At 47.6% G+C, this 23,689-nt stretch overlaps 1 protein-coding gene across 1 annotated transcript; it reads left to right on the forward strand.

Annotated features, from left to right (window-relative positions):
- The first annotated feature begins 4,071 nt into the window (after positions 1-4,071).
- LOC139057461 (mucin-7-like) lies at positions 4,072-5,781 on the forward strand. Its single transcript, XM_070535777.1, has 2 exons — positions 4,072-4,224; positions 4,312-5,781. The coding sequence occupies exons 1-2, from the start codon at positions 4,181-4,183 to the stop codon at positions 5,531-5,533; spliced, it is 1,266 nt and encodes a 421-aa protein (XP_070391878.1). The 5' UTR covers positions 4,072-4,180; the 3' UTR covers positions 5,534-5,781.
- Positions 5,782-23,689: the final 17,908 nt, after the last annotated feature.

Here is a 23,689-nt window from a genome sequence, read left to right on the forward strand (position 1 = left end):
AGCAGGCAGGACGTTTGCGCGCACAGCGCAAAGATTTCCGCGGTTTCGTCGCTGAAATCCTGGAGACCGATCAAAATAAGGTAATCAACAGCATAGACCCTTTCGGCTTTTGCGAAACACCTCGATGCCACACCACAAACGAGAAATTTGTGCACAGCAACAAGCGCAAGAGCAGTCGTCATGACGCCGTGAACCTGGATGTCGCAGCCATCTTTGTTTATTTGGACAGTGTTGCCAGTACGAGTAACAGATTCCGGAGTTGCAAGTAGGGTCACCAGCTTAACGGACTTTCAATTGTGTGTATTTAAGGATAGAATACTCTTGCTTTTCTTCTGTCTTTCTTCTTTGATCCCATACATTTTTGTACGCTTCTTTTTTACATTTTTCATAAGACAGAAAATATCTGTGAAGGAGTACCTTTACCCAGGTCAAATACTCACAGGGGACTCTGATCATGTAAAGGAAATTTACAAAAAAAGATAGCTTGATGTGGATACAGCAGGCATTACCAAATTCTGCCTGGGAGCTTACCACTGTGGAACAGGAGAGCGCACAATAATTTCATTCTGTCGATGCTAACACATGGGGCAGAAACTCGGAGGTTAACAAAGAAGCTCGAGAACAAGTTAAGGACAGCACAAAGAGCGATGGAACGAAAAATGTTAGGCGCAACGTGAAGAGACCGGAAGAGAGTGGTGTGGATCAGAGAGTTTCAGGTTTTGTTTATTTCTGGAAAGTTAATACAACTTAGAGTAAACGGCCATAGCCGATATTCTTAACTGACATTAAGAAAAAAAAACGGAGCTGAGCAGACCATGTAATGCGTAGGACAGATAACCGGTGGGCCATTAGAGTTACAAAATGGATACCATGGGAAGAGAAGTGCAGTCGAGAGAGAGGGTGGATATAAGGAAAGCAGGGATGTTAACCAGTCAAGAGTCTGGTTGAAATTTGCAGGCGCAAGTTGGAATCACTAGCGCAAGACAGGGGTAATTGGAGATCGCAGGGAGACGCCTTCGTCCTGCAGAGGAAATAAAAACAAGCTGATGCTGATGAAAATGCTTTGTTAGTGGCCGCGCATTAAATGCTGCCGGCACCAGCGCAACAGATGTAGCTGAGTCCAGTGTGTGGAGTCTGTGGGGGGCGGGCACAAAGGCTGTGAAAAAGTTCAACGAGAACCAGGAACACCTCTTAACTGAACCACCCAGTGCTACAACCGTACCTGTATGACCGAATTTCTAAGATCTGCCCTGACCTCCCATGCACACAAAGCACACATCATTTGCCATGTGCCCCATCTTCGTGACATTTTTCACATAGAAATTCTCGCCCAGCCGACACTATGGAGACCACCCCACCGCCCCGCTTGTCTTCTGGGCCTGCTATCTCACTTTAATTTTCCTCCCATCCCCCCCTGAAATCGCCCTTAACGTGTCCGCAGAGTGGTTCACTAAAGCAGCCAGTCTGCAAATGCATGCTTGACGGATTTTGTCACCGCAGTGCTGCACGCCGACAGAAAAACGCTGGACTTGCGGTTTTGACTGCCCTGCCACCTTGAAATACTATTAAATTGCCTTGTGTCTCTGCCTCTTAGCCGAGAAAATGCTTCCCCTTTGGGGTGGTACTCTGAACACTGTCAATTTCGCAATGTTATCCGCTATGACTGGTTCGCACTTATTAGTTAGAAAACGTTAATTAGAAAACTAGACCGTTAATTAGAAAGCTAAGTCTCACGTAATTTAGCAGCGGATCTGTGACCATGACATAATTATAGACGTCTCCTGTTGTAACCATGTTTAGTAAAACTTACTTGTACACACTGCTGCCAGATTAGATAGTTTCCGTTGAGTGTTTACGCTCCGCTCCACTATCACCGCATATGCTACCATTTCACGCAACCGCTCGGCGGGAACGCTAGTACGCTTGAGCACAGCTCCCATGCCGGCAGCAGAACGAAGATCGCTTCCCTCGCTCCTATTACAAAACCGATTGAGCGGAGTGTGAGTGCGCGTCTGCTGAGCTTCTTGGTCGTCTTGCAGCCTAGCTCGTAGCACGTCGCTCGCTCTCGGCAAGACGCGCTTATCGAATGCGAAATCTACGTATTTATCTGCAGTGTCGCAGCGGGTAAAATCTGAGATGAGTGAAGCGTAAGCGCTGCCCAACTAAGATTGTCTATTATAATTTGACGATTACCTATATATGATATTATGTGCATAGGCATCGCAGTCTTTGGAACATAGAGTTACCTACAATTACTAGAGGTAACTCTGGCGCTGCGACGTTCAGCCACCATGAGAATGATGAGTAGTACATGGGCTTGCCTGATCTTCGCGCTTGGGGCTTCAGATGTTCTTGCGGCTTCCTTCATTGCGTTTTATTTGGGCCGAAATTGTCGTAAATTTCAATGCAACTTATACTTTTTTTAAATGCAGCGGGTAATAGGACTGTGCAAGCGCGCATAATCGCTGGTAATTGCAGTGGTTCCGCTTGGCCATCTCCTCATCGAATTCTTAAGAGAGACTGGTTTGATAGACATGTGGTGAAACCCTTCAGCGGTATTGTGCGAGACGCTCGGGCGGAGCAATTGCCGGCCTTGATCGCCAGGCTAAACCCGCCTGCTGCTACAATTCACCACCACCACCACCATCCGCTTGGCCATGCGCCCGGGGCGTAATGGTTTCAATATCGGGCTTCTGTGATAGAGGACCTGTGTTACCCATCGTGGTGGCGCATTGGCTATGGGGTTGCGCTGCTAAGCCCGAAGGCGCGGGATCAAATCCCGGCCACGGTGGCCGCATTTCGATGGGCGTGAAATGCAGAAACGCCCGTGTACCGTGCATTGTGTGCACGCTAAAGAACCCCAGGTGGTCAAAATTAATTTGGTGTCCCCCACTACGGTGTGCCTCATAATCATATGGTGCTCTTGGCACGTAAAACCCTATAATATAAAGAAAGGTCCTGCTTTCGAATCCTGCCGTCGGGCTGTGTTGATAATGCTTATTTAATTATGTAGAACGCATTACTTTCTTAGAACTCATCACATTCCAAAGTCACGAGGCCATTTAAAGCAGGAAGGACGAAGACTAGGCAATAAAACCCATCACTCTCATGCTAGATGAACTCCCTGCTTGCAGCGCCCGTACACACTAGTTCCACAGTTCCCTCTAGTAATTGTATGAAACTATACAGGGTGCACCACATAACTTGAGCCAAGAATTTAAAAATGAAAGGCGCGTCGGTAGCGAATTGAACCCAACGCATACTATTCGCAATAGCCTATAGTAGCCAAGGCAATTGTTTTTGTCCCCATAACTAACTAATTAATTAAGCTTAATTACCCAACATATAATTATTGGCTGAGGACCCCAAATATGATACGCAGGTTTGTAGAGCACCTTCAGAAACCATCGATCGAGTTGTTTTCTTTACGATACGTCTCACGTAGTCCTTTGTTTTTTCTGGGTTGCCGAGAAAGCCCGCGACATATGAAAAATGCTACGGGACGTTCGCGCAGTGGTATTGCGTTGCTCTCAAGCGTGCGGTCGGTGAACAAGGTCGGCTGCATCGTGACTGACAACGAGAAAGCGGCAGGACGTTCTTTATCTCATCGGTAGCGCTCGGCCAGCAGCATGCATTTTCGCCGTCATCCGACGGAGCCGACCTTGTTCACCGAACGCACGATACCACTGCGCAAGCGCTCCGTCGCGTGTTTTTTTTTTTTTTTTTCCACATTTCGCGGATTTTCTATGCAACCCGGAAACAGGACTATGTGAGACGTATCGTAAAGGAAACAACTCGATCGGTGGTTTCTGAAGGTGCTCTACAAGTCTTCCTATAATACTTGGGGTCCTCAGCCAATTATTAAAAGGTTGGATAATTAAACTTAATTAATTAGGGAGTCATGGGGGAAAGAAAAAAATTGTCATAGTTACCATAGGCTATTGCGAATAGTACGCGTTCGGTTCAATTCGCTTCTGACGCGCCTTTCATTTTTAAATTCTTGGCTCAAGTTGCTAAGGAACGCGGGCCGTTAGGCTCTATTTAAAGGGAGCAAAGTCAGCATTTTTTTTTATATACGAATGATGTTATCGCGCTTCCCGTCACGGTGACAGTGTTTCCATGATCAGCGAATCAGGAGCGAGCTGGGGGCGCAGCTATTACTATAAAACAACTTGCAAGAATGCTGCTACGCAGTATTTTCGAATATACCGAGGGAGCACGACGGTAAGTTCTGTTTTTAGTCTGCTGTCGCAAATATTTGTTCGGTGTTCTCACGTCTCTCAGATTAACGGCAATTCACATGCTTCGCAGGACCAAGCGGTCGTTCAAGATGCACCGCGTGTCATTTCTGGTGTCGGCCGTACTCCTACTCACGGTCGAAGCGCAAGATCCTGCCGCTCGAACATATGGCTCGCACCATCACGGTCACCAACCCCATCCTAGCAGCCATCATCCTGGGCATAGCCATGTCTCCGCTGGTCACCACCATCAGCTCGACCCACTGCATCCTCATGTCTTGCAATCACTACTTCAAGGGTCGGGCCACCAACTTTATTCAGTGCCCGCGCAAGCAGCGTCGAACGCGAACACGGTTCCACTCATGGTGTGTCGCATCATTCAGGTCCCTCTGGCCCGGGCTCCGCCTTCTGTCGTTCCCAAGGCAGATTCCAGTTCCAAGCCGCCCCAGCATGTTTTTCAGAACATTCCTTCTTCGATTGGAAACGTCGTTAGCAGGGTTATGAACCCGGTGGTCTCCCTTCTGAACAATGCCTTCAACCGCACATCCCATCGTGAACACGGCCACAATGCGCATCACCCCCACAATTTTACGGCTCTCAACCACACCGCTGATCACGGCCAGGGCCACAGTGTGCATCACCACCGGAATTTAACTGCGCCCAAGGAGCATGTCGTTCAAGAGAAGCTCCCAACCCCCGGCAAGATGAGCCCCCAACCGCCTCGCCGTTGTTCAAGAATTACCTCTCGTCCAGCCGTCGCGACTGAGACCACTGCAACGCCCAGCTCGGCGCCCGTTGTGACAAGCGCGATCCCGACTACGGAGTTGACCACTCGTGCTAATTCGAGCCCCACGGTAACCACACCTGTCCTGAAGAGCAAGCTCTGCGGCTACGCCCCTACTCCGAGTGTTCCTGTTCCACGCGCTTACCCTTTCACTGCCCTGGGACCAGTTACTACTTCGACAGATGTGCCTGCTCCCATTCCTGAAGAGAGTACTGCGGAAATTCCCGAAGGGATTACCGCTGCCGCAAGTACTGTCCTGCCTACCACTTCTACGGCTGTATCCCCTTCCCTACCTGAAGACCGAGCGCAAGGAACTGCTTCGACTTTGGCAGCTGCCACGCTGCTTGCCCAGTCCACTCCGCAACCAATGCCATTGCCCAGCCGTAATGAACCAGTGGTATCTACTTATTCCCCAGCCTCGGATAACCCCTCCTCAGGGTCTTTCGTTGTGATCGCAACCTCGGCTGTAAATAATACCGTGCAGAGGCCGACGTCTGTGCCAGTTTTGTGAAGTACGTAGACCGCAGTGTAAAGCATGTCTGTCGTGCTTCAAGCTACATCTGACTCTGCATACTCCTACACGGTGCCCTTCGAGAGAACCGCGCCAATTTCATTAAGCGATGACGTACGTACATTGTAAAACTCGCCTGTACATACTTGCCTAGTCACATATACATGTTTTTTTTAACGGATACATTTTGTCACCCATAACTTATGTCGCATCGCCATTCAATAAACGCAGGTTCTTTTTATCTTGCATTTCGTTTCAGTCGTTTACCTTGGTTCCCGTGTGTGTGGCTTGTTCTGCCTACATACGTTCGAGCTGCCTGCTCTATCACTTCTATAGCAGGCAACATGAAACTACGTAGGCTGTACGTTATCTGCCGACATACTTACTTTTCTGCTTCGGTGCATAAAGCACGTTTCGTTAAGGAAGTAACTGGAACGCCAATGCATTTCTCTGGAAAGTTCGGAAATTAATGTCTAGAAACTGCTCTCATCCTGACAATTCGTTCCACGTGGATCACACTTGCGAGCTCCGTGGCTAGAATTTGTAAATTGCAATATGGGCCACAAGGCAATTAGCTGAAACTTAATTAACAATGTTTTTAATTACTCGATTATGCATTTGAACGTTTTTGTGCAAGTATCGTCCGCCTCTTCGTGTATACCAGCTCATGAACTAGAATTGTTATCTGCCATAGGCAACCTTTAAAAATATATTTGAGGGTTCGTTGAAGCACCCAGTAGATCCAAACAGGCGTATTTACGGGCATACAGCATAAAATAAACGTACACATGGAAAGACACCCCTTGCGTTAGCGCTAAAGCATCGTGGTATGGAGAGCTTTAATAGTGAAATCGCGAAAGTGGTACACAACGTATTTTTTCTTTCCGCAGAAACAATGCTCGTTCTTGTGGGGAAAAAGGGAGCTTCATCTGTTCTATTTCCTTTGTTAGGGTATACTAAGATCCAGCTCTTTACAAGTGTCACTTCGGCTTGGCACATAATGCCTTGGAACATGCAATGCACAATGTTCGCGTGTGCTCGAAGGCACTACTTAGGCCCTTCAATGAGCAGGCCCGAGCCCCGCCCACGCTTTCGGGTCGGCTCGAGCCCGGAAGTTCTCTAGACTTGGGGCACACTATTCGCCCACGATTCTTCACACTAACGTTGTAGATCAGCTGGAGCACGGTCATGCGCCTTGGGCAACATGCGAGCTAGCGGCAGGTTCAGTCGGAACCCGCCGTGGTGGCGCACTGGCTATGGGTTGCGCTGCTGAGCTATAGAGGTCGCATTCTGATCGGGACGAAATGCAAGAGGCGCTCGTGCACTTAGATTTAGGTGCAGTTAAAAAAATACCTAATGTAGTCAAAGTTAATCCAGGACCTCCCACTAACGGCAAACCTCATAATCACATCGTACTTGTGAAACGTATAACCTGAGTGGTTGTTTTTCAAGGCCCAGTCGGCATCGTACCAAGTATACGAAGAGCGGTTGCTTACACCCATATCAACAAAACCTTGCTTGAAGTTTTTTCTCCGAACCGTGTTGGCGGGCCGACAGTTATTTCTAGACCAGTCAATTACGTAGCATAGGTTACAAAAGAAAAAAAAATGTGCACGTGAGTAATGAAGCCTGATGCTGTCATTGTGGATGTGTAACTTTCATTAATGTTCTTCCGTTAATAAACGCGACTTATTTTGCGACACACCAGTGAAACGAGCACGCTCCTTATCTAAAGAACTCAAGGCAGAATAGTAGATAGTTAATATTGGGCAATGTCACTCGTGCTAAAATTAATTTCTGGAGTTTTGCGTCCGAAACCGCGACCTCATTTTGAGGCACGCCATAGTGGGGGACTCCGGATTTATTCGACTACCTGTGGTTCTTTACCGTGTACCTAATGCACGGTTCACGGGCGTTTTTGCATTTCGCCCCCATATAAATGCGGGCGCCGCGGCCGGAATTTCATTCCGCAACCTCGTGCTTAGCCGCGCAACGCCAAAGCCATTAAGCAACTAATGCGGGTATCACTCGGACTCAGAACGAACGTTGCTCTGCTAACGAAACAAAAAGCCTATATTTCTGAAATACGGTAAGCGTCCTGGAAGGACTGCGTTTATGCGAATTGCCGTAGTCCACAAATAAGCAACCTCGCGAAGCCATCGCGCATGCGCCGGGCTATGACTGCCTGAGTTTTTATCAATTTGAGCCGCCACTTATTAGTGCCTGTACATTATTCCTTAAGATTGGGTTGGCCCGGCTAGAGTAACGGCCTCACGAATCAAAAGTCCCTTGCATAACATATGTTAACTGAATAGCGTTAAGGGCCTCGTGTCGCAGAAAAATCTGGCGGCGCGTCCAGTGTCGACCGTCTTTTCGCAAAGCATCATTTCAAACCACGCATACCCAACCACGCGGGCACTCCGTCTAGCGCAAAGTTACTGAACTAATTGAATTTCTCAAAATAAAACGCGTCAGGAAAATCGCAAAGCACAACTTGAGTACAACCTACAGACATGATAGCGTCGGACTGTAATTTGAATATGCGAGTGAACATAATTTTGTTACGGGTAAATTTAAACACAAGCCCCTTTTCCAGCGTTTCCACCATTCATAGAGCGGCACGCCTGGTTCCTTGCGACACCTCCAGATGGCGCTCGCCTCCGCGCATTGCGGCCCTCGAAAGAGGCCGCGTTTCTACCAGAAGCTCGCTTTCACGCATAGCGTTCGCCGCCAGCGTTTCCCGGTAAACATTACGGTTACACAAACTGCAGTTGCCGGGAAGCGTGAAAAGCAGTCAGGGATCTTTGAAGGCCATCGCATTCCAATCTTAAAGGTGAAGCTTAAGCGTCCTCCAAATTTTTCGCGTTCCCCTGAAGCACGTCCGATTGCCCGGCTCTGTTCTGCTACCATAATCAACTGAAGTAGGCAAACGACCTGAAATATATTCAGCACTAAAGGTGCACTACGGACACTAAATAAGAATAAATAACTAAATATCATAAACAAAAGTTTCATTCCCAAGCCATTCAAACGAGACAAACATTAGAAATTCAAACTATTTTCAAGTTTGCGGAAAGAAAACGCCAGACACCGTGACAGCATGTATATTTTATACCTTACTGTAGAAAATGGTACGCTTAAGTATATATCCTGCTTCTTTATAAGGGTAAGCAAGAAGTGCAAACTACTTCACGATATGATTAAATTTGCCTTTGCTAGAAGAATTCATGGCCAAATTAGGCATTATTGACATTCGAACTATATGTTGTACGCCTAAATGACCGTAATCACGTTTCGCCAGATTTTTCGAATTGCGCGAGTGGTTTTCATACGTATACGTAGTGTCGGTACCTTCCCTTTACATTTGCGGCCAACAACGGACTAGGCTAAAAGCGCTACTCCTCCAAGGTACGCATGTGGGTAGTCCCATAGATATCTAATTTTTGAAATTTTGCAGCCTTTCTTTATCAAAAATAAATTATGGGGTTTAATTAACTTTCGAAAACGACGATCTAATTATGAGGCACGCGGTATTGGGGGGCTCCGGAAATTTGGACTACCTGGGGTTCTTAACGTCCACCTAAATATAAGTACACGGGTGTTTTCGCATTTCGCCCCCAGCGAAATGACACCGCCGAGGCCAGCATTCGATCCCGCAACCTCGTGCTTAGCAGCCCAACACCACAGTCACGCTTTCTTCATGACGCGAGGGAAAAAAAATAAGTGCGACGTTAAAAATATACTGAATCGGAAGATTCCTGGAACACTGAGCAGCTTTCTCGGGAAGTTTTTTTTTATTGTTATTTAAATCGCAGTCACGTGCAAAAATACCGTCAGCGAAACCTGTCTTCTTTGCACCCGCCTTTATCTGATGTTGGCGCTGTCTCGTGTAATCTTACCCGCCATCCCTGTTACAGCGCAAGGCCGGACGAAGGTTAAAAGTGAAACACTTTTATATTACTGGCGCCCGTTTAGCGACGCATATTTAGGAGCTGATGCTTGTCAGTGGCATCTGTTAAAAGTTTAAAAGTTTAGCTTACGCTCAAGAGCATGAAGGCGAAAGCCTGCGTGCTCGCGAGACATTCTCTAAAAGGACACTAAAGGCAAATATTAAGTCAAGCTAAAGTGATAGGTTAGTGCTCGAGAATTTCTAAGGCGTCAACATTATCGCGAACAGAGCCTTAATAATCGAGAGATTGAGGTAAATGCAGGACATAATGCAGATTCCCCCGGGACCATCAAGTACTTGCCCGATGGCGAAATACTCCTCAAATTAAATTTTGGCACTAGAACTCAGCCACTCGTTGCAAAAAATATCTTTGTATTGTATTATGCTACGAAATAAAATGCGACTTGTCCAGTTCTATTTCATTTTATTAGAAAAAGGAACTCATTGAATTTACCCGACAACTTAGGTTTCGTTTTCGCTCGACTCCACCTCACCCACGCTTTCGCGTTTCAGTAGTATCGTTATCGCGTAGTGCTGCGCTGATTTTGCTGGCTCGCCAAACTCGCACCAACTGCAAGTAGCAGAGAATTCAACTGTGGCGAGATAAACGCCACTTGACCAAAGAGCAGCTGCAGCGGCGAATCCACTGCTCTGTCTTGGCTCGGTAGCGCCGTCTGTCGGGCGTCGTTTTACTCACCGACAGCAACAAAGGATGGGGATGGCATATACAACTAAAGTGTACTAGTTCACTTTAATACAACGTTACCGCTGCCCTCCTCCCCCCATTTGGGTGGCGGAAGATTTGAATTTCGAAAAAGGTATTCGGGCCCTTCAGATGCAATTTTCTCGTAAACTACGTCTTCTCTTTGCACGAAACAAGCATTGCGACGTTCCTGGCATAGTATTTATACAGTCCAAGCCCACTTAGTGTTTGCCTTTAGTGCCCCTTCAAATTTCTTTGACATTCTCATTCGAATGCGTTGTTACGTCCTGTTGTTTTCTCTTTACTTGTGTTTTCGTTTTACTTTTTCTCATTTTCGGTCACCTAGACACCACCACTGGCTATGCGTGGTTAATGGTACGTTAGCATGGTTATGACAAATCTATAAATACCATTAAGGCACATACGCAGGTTTACTGGCAATCCTGGCAATCGATGTGATGAACCCGAGTGCACTGACCATACTACAACATGTAACGCAGCTGGGAAACATCAAGGTCCGATCCATCGTGCCAACGAATGGTGCCACAATAACTGGAGTCATCTATGACATTGACAATGAAATATCCAATGCAGACCTCCCAATTCTCATAAAACCAGCAAGCGAACACAACGTGATTGTGCATGTTGGTCGCCTCGGCAACACACGTTGTGTGAAGATAACCTTCAAAGGCGACTGCCTTCCACCCTACGTGAAGGTCGGCCACTTTCGCCACCAGGTTCGACCATTTATTCCAAGACCAATGCAATGCTTCAATTGTCAGAAGATTGGACATGTGAAGGGTGTTTGCAGAAATTCGGCCGTGTGCCCACGATGTGCCGAACCCCACTCAGAAGACAACTGCAGCGCAACCACGTTCAAGTGTCCTAACTGTCAAGGTGATCACTGCGCCTCTTCCAAAGACTGTCCCCAGATCAAGAAAGAGTTCACCATTCTTAAGCAAATGGTGAGAGACAACTCTACCCACAAAGAGGCCGCTGTGAAAGTACGGCGAAGACGACGTCACCGACAACGGTCTTCACGGCGGAAAACATCAAGCTTTCAGGAAAAGTCCCCTCGTCAAGCATCATCATCAGCGGACGTTTCCAGTACTCCGATCACCAATGTTGGAAGGGAGCAAACTGCCAGATCTCTCTCCACAAAGGAATGGCCGCCACTTCCGCGTACACGACCGCCAGAAGAGCCGCAGAAGAAGCCGCCCCCAGTACAGCAAGGTGCTGTATCCGAGGAGTCGCGGAAAACAGATGAGCAAGTGATAGCACTTATTAGGCCTTTAATGAATGCCATTCGCGTGCTGCTAAGCAACATGCACACACCGTCTGCCAGAAGTGCGCTTCAAGTACTGGACGCTCTGAGTCCGGTGCTTGCAACCCTTGAATAGATCATGGCTCCACAGCCACGGTCTTTTAGGGAAGAGGTCCGACAAGCAGCTATTTTTCAGTGGAATGCCCGCGGACTCAGAGCGCGCCTTTCGGATTTCCGTCGCTTCGTGTTCGCCAATATGTTTCCCATTATCGTCATTTGCGAGCCGAACTTATTGAACAAAATCAGGCTTTCTGGATATGAATCATTTATGTCGTCAGCTGTTTATGAAAACAGTAAGGTTTTGGTGTTCATTCGCCGTGACCTCACCTACACTCATCAGCCTGTACCACCTAATGACAGTAATCAATATATATGCCTAAACGTAAGGAAAAAGAATCTGGCCTTCACTTTTGTAGGCGCCTACCTATCTCCGTCAAGTCGATTTGATTACGAAAGACTACGAGACATCCTCTCCTCAACTTCCAATCCCTGGGTCATCACTGGAGATTTCAACGCCCATCATACACTCTGGGGAAGTCCGATCATCAACGCAAGAGGCAGAGCTCTGGTATCTTTCGCCTCCAGTAATGAACTTTGGCTGCTGAATGATGGAAGTCCTACGTTCTTACGTGGCTCCACGTACAGCAGCTGTCTTGACTTGGCTTTCGTCTCACGAAGCCTAGTCAGACATGCAGGGTGGTTTGCGGACATAGAGACGCACGGAAGCGACCATATCCCCACGTACATCAAGATCAGAGGATTGACCGCTTCCAAAATACGGGATACGATCCAAAGAATGGACTGGCCTAAATTTCAGTCTATTATGGAAGAACACTGCGACGCCAATCCATCTTTCGACTTGGAAGAGGCAATCAAGAGCGTGGTGCAAGACACTATGCGTACTCTAACATGCTCCTCGAAACTTAATGATTATGATGTGGAACTAGAACGAATTCGAGCAATCCGACGACGTGCTGAACGAAGATACCGACGTACGAAAACAATGGACGATCTACGGACCGCCAGGCGCACGCAAAAGAAGATACAGCGCCGGTTAGACAAGCTCGAATCGCAACGTTGGGCTGCCTTCTGTGAGTCGCTAGATCCACGAAAGCCTTTATCGCAACTATGGAGAACGGTGCGCGGACTGCGGACACTTCCCGTACAGCGATTCCCATTCAAGGCACTTGCCCTCTCTCAAAAGAGATCGGAGATTGACGTGGCAGAGGATTTCTGCGCCAGATTATCCGGCCAACTCACAGCTACCAACATTCCATCGCCTTCGAGCAGCTGTCCGCCACCACGTGATCACCGGTTGGATCTACCATTCTCGATCCACGAACTTAAGGCAGCATTAGCTTTGTGTAGCCGCACATCAGCGCCAGGACCTGACGGAATTTCCTACCGAGCTTTGTGTCACCTGGGGGAGCGAGCGAGAGGGGTTCTTCTTGAGGTGTACAATGAATCTTGGAGAAATGGCACGCTACCAACAACCTGGAAGACAAGTCGCCTTGTTCCACTGCTGAAGCCTGGCAAGTCGCCGTTGGAGCTCTCCTCATATCGCCCGATCGCTTTGGCGAGCTGTGTGGGCAAAGTAATGGAGAGGATGATCCTAGGACGCCTGGAGTGGTACTTGGAGTACCACAACACCTACCCAGATGCCATGGCGGGCTTCCGACGCGGTCGATCATCGATCGATAACGTCGTCAACCTGGTCACCTACATTCAACATGAGAAACGCCGTAAGCGTCTCTGCGCATCCTTATTCCTCGACGTTAAAGGGGCGTATGACAACGTTACGCATGAAGCCATCCTGTCTGCTCTCGCAGAGGTAGGAGTGGGTGGTCGGATGTTTCAGTGGATACGGAGCTATCTATCCATGCGATCCTTCTTTGTAAGCACCGAGGAAGGCCATACTTCTCTACATTATAGCTACCGCGGCGTCCCCCAGGGCGGTGTACTTAGCCCCGTGTTATTTAATCTAACACTAATTGCTCTCCTTGAGCACGTGCCAACCACAGTCAGGCTATCAATGTACGCGGATGACATCTGCATATGGACATCTGCAGTAACACGCCTACAGCTGCGAGCGAGAATTCAGAAAGCCGCGACACAAACTGCTGTCTACCTCCGTAATCGAGGCCTCGAAATTTCCTCCGAGAAATGCGCACTAGTGCCATTTACGCGCAAACCCATGGCAAACTACAGTGTAACGATAAATGGCCAAGTAATACGACGGGTCCGATCGTACAAGTTTCTAGGTGTCATAATCGACAGGGACTTGTCATGGAGCTCACACATATCTTACGTGAAAAAACGGTTGACAGGCATATGCCACCTGTTCAAATTTTTCGCTGGCAAGACCTGGGGAATGTCGCCTAGTGCCATGTTACAACTGTACAGGGTGCTTTTTCTGGGATTTCTGCGATACAGCTTGCCAGCAATAAACAACACAGGCAAAACGAATCTACGCACTATACAAAGTCTTCAGGGTCAAGTGCTCCGGATCTGTCTAGGCCTGCCTCAGAGTGCTTCAACAGTGGCTACGATAGCAATCGCTAGAGACCACCTTGTCAAGACCCACATTGAAATTGAAGTACTCAGGACCCATATAAGGCATCTAGCCAGGACTCCTCGTCACCATTTAGCCTCTCTACCAGCGGACAGGCCACACACATCTTTCAGCCAAACGATAACTGCATATGATGAATCATTGCCAGCTTGTTTCACTCCGGCTGCGAGACCTTCGATCCCTCCATGGTGCCTCGCTCAGCCGAAAATCAACCTCGCAATACCTGGTATCTCGAAAAAAGCTGATCTGTCTTCACCAGCCCTTAGACAGCTCACGCTACTATATTTGTACGAGAATTACCGTGACTCTACGCATATTTACACTGATGGATCTGTCCTTCCAAGCAGCTCCGCGGCGGCAATCGTCATACCAGCAAAAGCTACAACAATCAAATTTAAGACGACCCACGCGACAACATCGACAGCAGCAGAGCTCGCAGCGCTGTTTACTGCTCTTCATCGCATTGGTGATGAACCGCCACACAAATGGACAATATTCTGTGACTCGAAGGCGGCACTGCAGTCTCTACTGTCACCTTTACGACGCGGACCGCACGAACAACTAATATTCCATATTACAGAGACATTACACCATATAAGTGATGCAGGCCACGACATAACCTTTCAGTGGCTTCCAAGTCACTGCGGGATTGTCGGCAATGAACTGGCGGATCACGCTGCCCGCTCAGCCCATACTGAGGAGCGCTACGTCCCCATTCCTCTTTCTAGAACTGACGCTGCACGGAAGCTCCGCCTACTTGCTCGGCAGTGCACCGCGTCGCAATGGAATGAGCCACATTTAAGAAATCCGCGACTGCACTCACTTGATCCAACATTAAGTCTTCGAGCGCCATCACAGCTTCGCCGTAGAGACGCCACGCTTTTATATCGACTTTGGTTGGGCGTTGCCTTTACTAAAGCCTATGCCTTCCGCATAGGGATGACCGACACCCCAACCTGTGACCACTGCGGCCATGAAGAATCAATTGGCCATATTTTGTGCACCTGCCCGCAGTACAGTCCACAGAGGGCATGCCTCAGCCAGGAACTAGACCAACTGGACGACCAACCGCTATCCGAAAAAAGAATTCTGCAACATCGAAAGGACCTACCGTCACAGAAGAAGGCCGTGCAAGCGCTTTTGCGCTTCTTGCGATCTACCGGCCTGTGTGAACGACTTTAACTGGAACGCCTTTTGTGTGTGTGTCTCCATGTGTGCGCGTTCGTTTTTTTTTTTGCGTTTCCCTCTCTGTCATCTTTCTCACCCCTATCCCCCATCCCCAGTGTAGGGTAGCAAACCGGAGACTCATATCTGGTTAACCTCCCTGCCTTTCCTCTTCATTCTCTCTCTCTCTACTGAAAAAATTTTTTTACATAAGTACATTGCATGAAGTTACACGTTGAATACGATGTCACTGAGCACAATCGTACGCATCGTATTCAATTCCATGGCATTTAAATAACCGCTTCTCTACAGCTTCGCATCACAGAGATGCGGAAGTGTTCATTGGATTTCCAGATGTTTTTTATTTTCTTCTCGATATCTTCCAGTTAGCAACCTGGTCAAAGATGTTCCTTAATTGAGCTGCCTATATGTATACAGATTTGTTACAAATTATGTAAAGTATTCTTCAGTGGGCCTTGCTATGCACCCATTGAAATGGTATGTTCTTTCCTTGGTTTTTATGGAAACAACCAGAATTCGATTCCGCATTCGATGTCAGAATATTTCGAACGTTCGTATAAGATTTGAATTTTAATACCTCATTATAAGAACACCTTCAAAAGCAGGCATTGCTGTCCCCGCTGTACCGCCTTCAAAATAACTAAATAAAATTTGATCATCTTCATTAAAACAGCTTTTGGCGTCCCACAGCGACACGGGATCGATGATAGCGGCGCGGCGCTAACGACATCGTCATACATTTCCTTGACAGTTCTTTACATACCGCACCTTGAACACAAATGATCATCTGGTAGTTCACATTTCCTTGAATGTCAATGAGTCCTCTGCGATTCCCAAACGTCACTGCACTCGATATGCGTCTCAGGGCATATATATTCAAAGAATAAAGTGTCAGACTGTCTTCTTCCTGCGTCAGCGGCCATTGACGGCAACAAATACCGTCTGCAATATGCCGATGGACGCCCGCAGTGGCATTGAAATCGTCATTGTGTACCACGTACGTTGCAACTATAAAATAACGTAAGGCATCGATTTCATGAGCCGTAAGAGCAGTGTATTACCGTGTGGCCGTGACAGTGCGCAGGCAAGGCAAGGCAGGCAGGCAGGGCAGGGCAGGGCAGGGCAGGGCAGGGCAGGGCAGGGCAGGGCAGGGCAGGGCAGGGCAGGGCAGGGCAGGGCAGGGCAGGAGGCAGGCAGTCAAGTGATAAACAGTTTTATGGCTACACGCAACGCAAAACAAACGGCAAGACAATAGACAAATGACACTATAGTGGTGTACCCTTGTCGGTCTGTCCGTTGCCTTCCCGTCTGTTGGGCGTTAGCTTGCTTGTAGCCACAAATCCGCACCAACTAGCCCGGACGCAGTATTTTCTAGGTTATAAACCGCTTCTTAGCAAATCTGTTTTGCGGAATCCCGCAAGGTGGAGGAAGGTTCATGAAAGGGAAGATTGTTAAAACCCGGATGTAGCACGAAGCTAGAGAGCAAACCCATACGGGTTTTTCAAAAAGAAAGGCTTCGCAGTTGAGGAAAAATTTGTCCTCGTCCGAGGTATGAAACCGGGACCAACGCCTTTCCGGGGTGGTCGCTTTACCACCTGAGCAAACCAGGATGGCAGCGCGAGGGCGAATTGATTGACAACTCCAGTTGTGGATAAGTTCGCCCTCACGCTGCCATTGGTTATATCCTCCTGGTTAGCTAAGATGCCCGGTAATGGAGGAAGGATCGATAGTGTCCTTGGCATAGTTCCTAATGGACGATGTTTTGCTCACACGTGATGCGTCCCACTGGAAGCCTATCCCAAAGGCCGACTGCTGAGAGTGAAAATGTTTCGATAGGATACAAAAACACGCCAAGGAGCGTCAGCGTACAAAGTCGGAAGATCAGAGGAGCTTGTGTGATGAATTTCACAGCTGCCACAGAATGCGGCTGTCGAGAGGTGGCATTATGGCAGGTCGCATCCAGTGCGAAAGCTTCTACCTGAGAGATTCGCAACGAGCAAAGGTAGGTAGCGGAAACCCGTCTATATAAACACCTGCTTACTGAAGGCGAAATTGACAAGAGCAAGACGGTTTCTCTTAGGCATACTGCGTAAAGAGCAGTGACACCGTCCGTTAGCAGGACGTCAGTAATGGGTGTCACGAATAGTCACCATCTGGAAAAGCTAGCGAACATGACAAATCGACATACCTCACGGTATTAGACGTCAGGCTAGCAAAGTAGCTGCAATGTAAGTGACTCAGAAGTAGAGGTATTTCAGTGCGGTAGACACCGGCGGAGCAATCGATCAAAGAGGAATGAACGGAACGAAATTTCAATTGTGAAGTCGTGTAGGCACTGTGAAAGGGCGGTAACATGAACAAGCACCTTGTGATCGGTAGCAGCAACCCGGGCCGCCCGCATTCCAAAAAAAGAAAGCTATCTTAGCGTCTGCGACGCGTGCGGCTCGGGTCGTAGGAGGTGTAAGGATCTTCCTTAGGCAAAGGCGAAAACTGGCACACAAGTACGCCTCGGTCTCAAACCGTTGATAAGATCGCTACTGACGTGGACGTTAAGAGTATTCCTCTGTGCACGCAAGGGAACCCGAGGATTTGGTGAACAGGTTCACAATGCAGCTTCACCTCCATGAGCTGCGCGGTCTAGTTTCCTGGCGGAAAGGGCCGGCTACTTAGTGCGATGAGGGAGAGCGATGGCGTGTAGGTGAACGATTTGGACGGTGGTGGGGCTAAAGCGACTTGGCGTAACGTGTGCCATCCACAGGAGATGCAGAGGGCTCGGTCCGGAGTCGAAGATGACGAGCAGTACCGTACGGACCAACTAGGCGGCGATGAGGTCCGCTGAGTGTGGCAATCGCGAATGATCTTGCCAGAATGACCGCAATGGAAGCGAAGGGATTGACGTCAGCAGTTCGCATTGAAAATCGATTTCGGCAACAAGAATGGAAAGGGCGTGGCAAGACGCGTCGGTGTAGGCGTGAGAAACATCAACATGATTCACGGTGCCGACAGTACACAACAGGCCCATGTTAGGAGTTCCTGGCTGACAAAGGCCTGGATCAGTGAAACCGTCAGCATCGAGCTGTCGGTGAGCGTGGGTATGTAAGGTGCTGGATATACTGCATCGAGTTCGCCTCAAAGGATATATATACGACACATGGTCAGACGCAGACGGTTGACAGGGGTTTGCCTCATAGACCGACGTTGCAGCGGTGTTCGGGAGACACGCGAAGTTATTGTTTTAAGAGATGCGGTGATGTTTTACAGAGAAGCTGTATATGGCTAGCCGATTCGTCCGTCTGTCTGTCTGTCGCCTTTGCACCGAAAACTCCTCCGGCGCAACCCTATGCACATGTGCGAAAAAATACTAAAGCGCGCGAATAGCCGCGCCAGTAGTGACGTCCTTGCACTCGGTCGCAGCCGAGCGCGCGCGCAGCGGTTTCCTTCCAGTTCCGAAATGGATAGACCACGCGTCATGCGTACTCTTGAGGAGCAGGCAGCTTTCGATCATCAACGCCGCGAGCAAAGCCAACGAGCTTGCCTACGCCGTGCCGATTCTGCAGCCTGGTCACAAGAACAGGTTCGTGCAGCCGAGTGCCAGCAGCAACTGCGTACCAAGGATCCGCCAGCCTACCAAGCCGTTGTCTAATGAACCATCGGTATTAACCCAATTATAAACATCGGGGCTGCACGTTTCAGTTTCGCTGGTTAATCGTCCGTACGGAGTGGTTGGGCGGTGATTTTACTTACTGTATGCGGTGGCACCCTTTCATTAGGCATTCAACGGTCGTAGCGTCGTCAGCAGATTGAAGGCGTCATCGACGATGTCCTTCCGTACGTAAGCGACCTTGTGGGACTCGAACATCAGATGACAAGCTTTCTGACAAAGCGCTACCACGTCTTGTAAATTTAGGATAAGTATGGCTCAGGTGACATCTGGATAAGTACCAACAGTTTATTCGGCAGCAAGCTGTCGACTAGACAGATTGCCATAGAGGTCGCTAAGCTGCTGCTTGTGGGCTTCCCAGCTTGTGAGAACGTCTTCGTGAGCATGGCACACCACACGAAGAGTGCCGCTGAAGTCTAAGGTGCCGTTGGCCAGAGAGACGATGGATCCCAACAGTTGCGTGACTCGAACGCTTCAATAGGGACGTGTATATTTCGCTTAATAAGTTCGAAAATATATTTTGTGGTTACCGCTGCGTTGTTCTTGCTCACATTTCGGAGAAGGACCCCATTTTCGTCTCTACGTCATTGAGTGTAACCCTGGACACATTTAGGTGTCTGGTTTTTGAAAAAGAAATGCAAAATTATCTTAGTTTACGGGGATGCAAGTTGCTGCCGAGACGGCGATAGCTGCAGAAAGCAGCTATTCACGGAGGGTTACTGTGTGTTGCCCGCTCCTCTGGAACACGCGGCGACCTTCTTTGAACGGCTCCTTTCTGCAGCTGCTGGCAGGCGGCGACACAATTTTACGTTAACGCCGTCTCCCCCCTCCCTCGGCAGCAACTTACATCTCCATAAACGAAGGCAATTTTGATTTTTTTCTTAAGAACCATAAATCAATCAATCATTTATTTTTGCATTTTCACGCAGGTCAGCATGCAGGGAGTGGACACACAAAACTGCTCTGAGGCAAGCTTGACTGGGCTTCCCACCTTTATAAGGCAGCTTTTGCAACAGCTCTACTTCAATTGCTTAGTCAAAGTACAAAATATTCGCAGCAGATGCAATTTTCACCCAGGAGGGCGACAGTGTTTCACACAACTCTATTACAAATACAACAAACACTCGCGTAACAGTACAATTTGTGATGTAAAAGATGAGTGATGAGAAACATATTCGCTAGATGGGACGGATAAAAGAAAATTAAGACAAAAGACCAAATGCAACCACTGGACTGTGTGGTGAAACGAAGTATTTCACATATCTTGTTTGAATGAAGAAGATGACTGATAGTGTTGGTCAAGGCCAAAAAACTGGTTGATGAAATAAAGTTTAATACATTAGCCTTAGTTGCTGTTCGTGGGTCAATTTCGTTTTGCATGAATTCGTTTATTAATCTTGGAAGGTGATTTTAGAGGCTGTCGAGACCGCGATTTATTCTGCAGAATGGCAGATACCATGCTTATTTCTTCCTCAATGCATATCCCCTGTCACGGGGGGAGGGGGGTGCGATTTGCATAGTGACAGAAATACGTCGTTAGTGGTTTTTTAAGCGATGTTTGTACCGCATTATCATGTTAAAGTCATATAATTTTGGAAGGGGTATTATGTTATATGCATAATAGGTATATTGTAATGGACTGTGGTTGGGTAGATTGGCTACATGACTGAGGGCTTTCTTTTGTATAGAAAACATCTTATTTAAATTTTCTTTTGAAGTTTTACCCCATACCAGTCCGCAGTAATTTAGCTGAGCATAAAACAGCGCGTTACAGACGAAGAGTTTCAATCTCGGTGGCAAAATGTAGCGGAGCCTCCAGAATACTCCTGATATTTTGGCAAGATTGCTTAATACATGCTGCACGTGCGGATTCCACGATAAGTACTGATTAAATGTGACACCTAGTGTTTTTGTCTGAGAAACTTCTTCAATGGAATTATTGCCAATATAAATGTTAAAGTTGTAAATAATTGGTTTTTGATATGGTCTAAATAGCACATCTTTGGTTTTCGTGCTGTTTATCTGCAGAAAATTTTTACTGCTCCATTCATGTAATTTTTCAAGTGTTTTGTTAGCAAGAAGGGAGAGTTCAGTGGGATTCTCAGATTGTACAAAGGCACTCGTGTCATCCGCATAAACAATAAATTGTGATTGTCTCTCTCTCTCTCTCTCTTGAGTCCTCTATACCGACGTAAAACTCGGCAGCGTCAGTATTACTCTGTCAAAAAGCGTGGTTGGCGGTCGTTAAATCGAACGATGGTGCTTGCGTCTAAGCGTTTTTTGTTCACACGTCATTGAATCATCCAGATGCGCTCACGGTGGCCAGCAAGTTTCAGCGAAAGGGTGACGTTGGTAGTTTACTGCCAGCGTGCGCCACATTATCTGCCGACGCACTAAAGTTGGCAGCAAAGAAAGCACTCCAGTTGAAGAAAAGCATGGATAATGTCCGTCAAATCTACAGGCTTGACTTTTCGGAGTGATCTGCGCCTATGAAAGCGTAGTTGCGAAATTTTGCAGACGAGGTACCTAAAGAAAAAAAAAAAAGCCCACAACACCGCAGACGGGCACAAGAGCAAACGACAATAAGTAAAAAACTTCACCACGATAGTCATACGGGCGCTTAATGTGCGCTTCGCCACATATGCCGCAGCTGCGGCTACCGATTGCAATAGAAGCCACAGTTTCTCTTTCTTTACTTTTTCGAGAGAGATTTACAGCCTACAGAACAAACGTATCCTAACCGATGTTTGTAGATGTACAACACAATGCGTGAGGGAGGAGCGCTACACCATTGGCGCTGACGCGCGCTTTAAGGCGCACAACCTATGCATAGGTCATTAACAGGAGTCTGCGTGCATTTACCTTTCTCTCTCTCCTCTCTATATCTTTGTGCGACGGCAGCGGAAGACGTTAAAGCGGTCTGCGGCGAAGCGAGCGCTTCAACCAGCCGGAGCTGAATTCCACGGGCGGATCGCAGATCACCTGGAACGAGAGGGGCTTCTGACAGCAACAACACGTATGCTCGAAATATTTCGCTTTTCCGTCACTTCTTTATATGTAATTTCAGCCATTCCAAGTCAAGGAGGGACTGCTGGGAGTTATATCGCAGGACATTCAGCACTTACGAGCCATTGTTGTTTGAGAGGCAACATTAGGCAAACAACGCAAGCGAGTCACGGTTTTTTTTCTCGCACTCTTCCGCCTATGCACGTCCCTTTTTCTGAACACAGACACGTAAAGGTGGTATATAAAGCCAGTTAGTTTAACAACGGGTAAATTTGGCTTGCTATCCTGCGCTGAAGGTGGGTAAGGACTATAAAGGAGTAGGCTAATAAGGGAATTAAGAGATGCACAATGAACGTAAAAGCAAGGACGCGATCTTTGCAATCTTAGTATAAAAGCAACTCACGATAAATAGCGCAGGCGTCACACTTGCGGTAAGGCGTCAACCATTTCTAATGTAGTCTTGATAGCGACGTGGCTTTCAAAAGCCAACGCAGGGCTAGCTGTGTACCTACAGCGCTTCAGCGCAAGCTGTTTTGTGGCAGTTAAGTATGCGCAACACTGAACAACACACAACGCAGTTGGGAGGGTGGCATATTCATTAACATTTGTTTATGTATATATATAGTTCACAAAATGACGACCCCTCAAGCGATGTATAAAAAAAATTGGCAGTCTCGCTCGAAGGGCGAAACAGTGACAGTCATAGCAAGGTTTGTCGATGCGCTCAAAGTCTTAAGACAATAGCGTACGTGGGTGCGACGCTATTTGCCTGCTAGGCAAAAGGAACAGCGCCCTGGTAGGTACTAGGCGTCTGGTAGCTATGTACCAGCTCTGAGCTTGTTTAACTTCGACTGCAGCGGCCTCTCAAAGCGTACACACCACTTCTTGAGAGCAATTCTGAATGAATTTTGGGGTCTTACCTGCCAAAACTCCGATCTGATTATAAGGCACGCCGTAGGGAAGGGGGGGGGGGGTGCCAACCTGAAATTTGGGGTTGGGCCAACTTATATTGGGGGGGGGGGGGGGGGGGCAACATCAAATTTGGGTGGGCTAACGTGAAATTCAGGGGTGGCCCAACTGAAATTTGGAAGCTGACCAACCGAAATTTGGGAGTCAGCCAGGTTGACCAACCGAAATTTGGGGGTGAACCAGGTTGAACTTGGGATTCAGCCAAGTTCAAATTTAGGGTTAGGGCCAACTTGAAATTTAGGGATGGGCCAACTTGAAGTTTGGGGTTGAGCCAACTTAACTTTGGTGGTGGGCCAACTTCAAATTTAGTGGTGGGCCAACTTAAATTTTAGAGTGGACCAACTTAAATTTGGGGGTGAGCAACCTCGAAAGTTGGGGGTGGGCCAACTAAAATTTGGGAAACAAGATCAAAAACCGCCAAGCCAAAGAATGCTTATGCATTCGTAGAAAATTCTCGAAATTTCTGTATATTCTTTTAATAAACAACGCCCCATAACATTCTATGTAATGACAGAAAATTGTTAACATTAAAAATACTAGGATACGAACAATGCTTTATAGCTACTGTGATAACGGCTGTTCATTATTTGAAAATTATTCTATATTCTATTCAATTTGTTTCTGGCACTATCGATTTGTATACGATTCGGTCTCAAAAATCACTCTTCGCACACCCCTACTATATTTTGCCATTCCATATCAGGCCCTGCCACATTATGACATGATACGCCATATTTCTCATGCTACTCGTATTTTGGACGCTGATCCTGTATTTCATCTTTTTCAC

This window comes from Dermacentor albipictus, chromosome 3 (assembly GCF_038994185.2).
Source record: "Dermacentor albipictus isolate Rhodes 1998 colony chromosome 3, USDA_Dalb.pri_finalv2, whole genome shotgun sequence".
Taxonomy (NCBI): domain Eukaryota; kingdom Metazoa; phylum Arthropoda; class Arachnida; order Ixodida; family Ixodidae; genus Dermacentor; species Dermacentor albipictus.

Bases quoted from the DNA above. Each gene is read 5' to 3' on its own strand.
- LOC139057461 (XM_070535777.1), top strand. From the start codon at position 4,181: ATGCTGCTACGCAGTATTTTCGAATATACCGAGGGAGCACGACG. The intron at 4,225-4,311 runs GTAAGTTCTGTT...CATGCTTCGCAG, and splicing joins TATACCGAGGGAGCACGACG to GACCAAGCGGTCGTTCAAGA.